General features: G+C 38.2%; 1 protein-coding gene across 1 annotated transcript in view; it reads right to left on the bottom strand.

The window, feature by feature from the left end:
• Positions 1 to 1,272, bottom strand: part of LOC106867232 (secreted acidic protein 2-like) — a 4,752-nt gene extending 3,480 nt beyond the window's left edge. The window contains exons 1-3 of the mRNA XM_014912044.1: positions 1,253 to 1,272; positions 873 to 908; positions 377 to 602 (exon numbers count right to left, since the gene is read on the bottom strand). Of these exons, the coding sequence (XP_014767530.1) occupies positions 377 to 602; positions 873 to 908; positions 1,253 to 1,272 (282 nt within the window). The remainder of the gene's footprint in view (positions 1 to 376; positions 603 to 872; positions 909 to 1,252) is intronic.
• Positions 1,273 to 1,951: the final 679 nt, after the last annotated feature.

Genomic DNA, 1,951 nt, shown 5'->3' on the forward strand with positions numbered 1-1,951 from the left:
AAATTGAACATCCTTTAAAAAATACATTTTCAAAATTTCTAAATGTATATTTTAAAAACCGAACCAAATGGAACTACATATTTTATATCAGAAATATGTCATCATCATAGTTATCAACAGAATGATCTTTATCGTTTGTCGTCGTCATAATCATCACTATCAGGAGCAGAAGCACATTCCACATCTTCGTCATTACCACTGCTAATATTTCCGCCACCACCACCACCATCATCGTCGTCATCATCATCATTACCATCATCATCATCATTACCATCATCATCATCATCACCATCATCATCATCATCATCATCATCATCATCATCATCATCATCATCATCATCATCATCATCATCATCGCCGTGAACATTATCATTACATTATCATCACCATCATCACCAAGAATATCATCTTGATCGTCGTCGTCCTCTTCCCCCATCATCATCATCATCCACATTTTCATAATGATCATTTTCTCGTCATTATCAGAATCTTTATCGTCATTATCATAACCCCTCTTTGCATGTTCATCAGCATCAGCATCATCATCATCATCATCATCATCCTTATAGTCTTCGTCGGCAACCTCATGCCAATCATCCACTCTACATCAATAGCAAAAGTGTGTAATGTTTGCATTTAGATACGATACCTCCTTAAAGATGTCGGTAACTGACGCCGTCACATCACACATATTAGTAGAAATATTTAATGGTGTAAATCCAAATTTCTTTGCACTCAATAAGTAGGTGAAACTTATTCTAAATTTAATAATTTCGCCATAAATCTGAGATAAAACCTCTTATAAATTTAATGACCCAGAAGAAATGATAACAGAAGAAATAATATTTAAATTCGCCATCAGTAACTGTTACATGAAATCAGGCATAGCTTTTGATAATCTGCCATATCTGATAAATGAAAGCAATGCATGAATATTACATATTAAATATAATAGATATGTTGCATTAGATATTGATTGGGAGAAGATTGTGTAACGTCCCTGATTAACAGCCGTTAATTAGATCATTGCCATCATGTTGGTGTTTGCGTATAGTCATTTCATAAATGAATGAACGCTGGGGTTTGAAATATAACTCGGAGATTATCATGTCAGGCGGTTAGTCAAAATAGGTTGTCGTCGTCTTAGTACTTGTTTGTTCTTAGGTCAGATCTGAACAAATAAACTCTTATAATCATAATAATAGGAAAGACTACCGACACCAGGAAAGACTGGCGGAGGCTGCGGACTTACAATTCTTGCCTTTGTAACATGTTGTAACAGATACCAATGAGAATGACAGAGGTTGGGGGGGGGGTCGAGAATCGATCAAATCCAGTTAGCTTGGAAATGACCTTGGACGCAAATGCGGCTATTCATTCGAGCAGCGAACGAAGTGCAGACAACTTTGGATGCAAACTGTGCTATAGGACTTTTGCAATCGAGAGAGGCTTGAAGATGCATCAGGGAAAGACTTGTAAGACGAAGACTGAGCAGTGTGGATCATCTGATCGTAAAACACGTGGCAAATCATCCCCGGACTCAAAACCACAGCGGGTCGATATATGCGACAGCAAAGACATCTTCCCGGACAGGAAACTGCAGGTTATGAAATTGGCGCATTAGATAGTAGTCGGAGGAAACCGAGGGTTCTGTGGCTTTCTGCTAATGAGAAAGGAAAATATAAAGAGTTTGAAGCAAGGTACTGTCCTAGACAGTATCCATCTTTGAAAGACACTTCCCCACTCACCATAACTATGCGGCATAAAGCCGACCAACATGAGTTGTCAGCCAAGCCAGATTTTCAGAGAAAAGAACATGATACGCAGGAGCAAATTCGCAAAATCAAGTAACATGACCAAATAGTCTGAGCTGGTGCTCCTGAATCGTAAAAGTAACAGGACATATCTCAGTTTCTGATTAAAGTTGTTTGGTTGGATGCAAAATCCAGCC

The sequence above is a fragment of the Octopus bimaculoides genome, chromosome 13, assembly GCF_001194135.2.
Source record: "Octopus bimaculoides isolate UCB-OBI-ISO-001 chromosome 13, ASM119413v2, whole genome shotgun sequence".
NCBI lineage: Eukaryota > Metazoa > Mollusca > Cephalopoda > Octopoda > Octopodidae > Octopus > Octopus bimaculoides.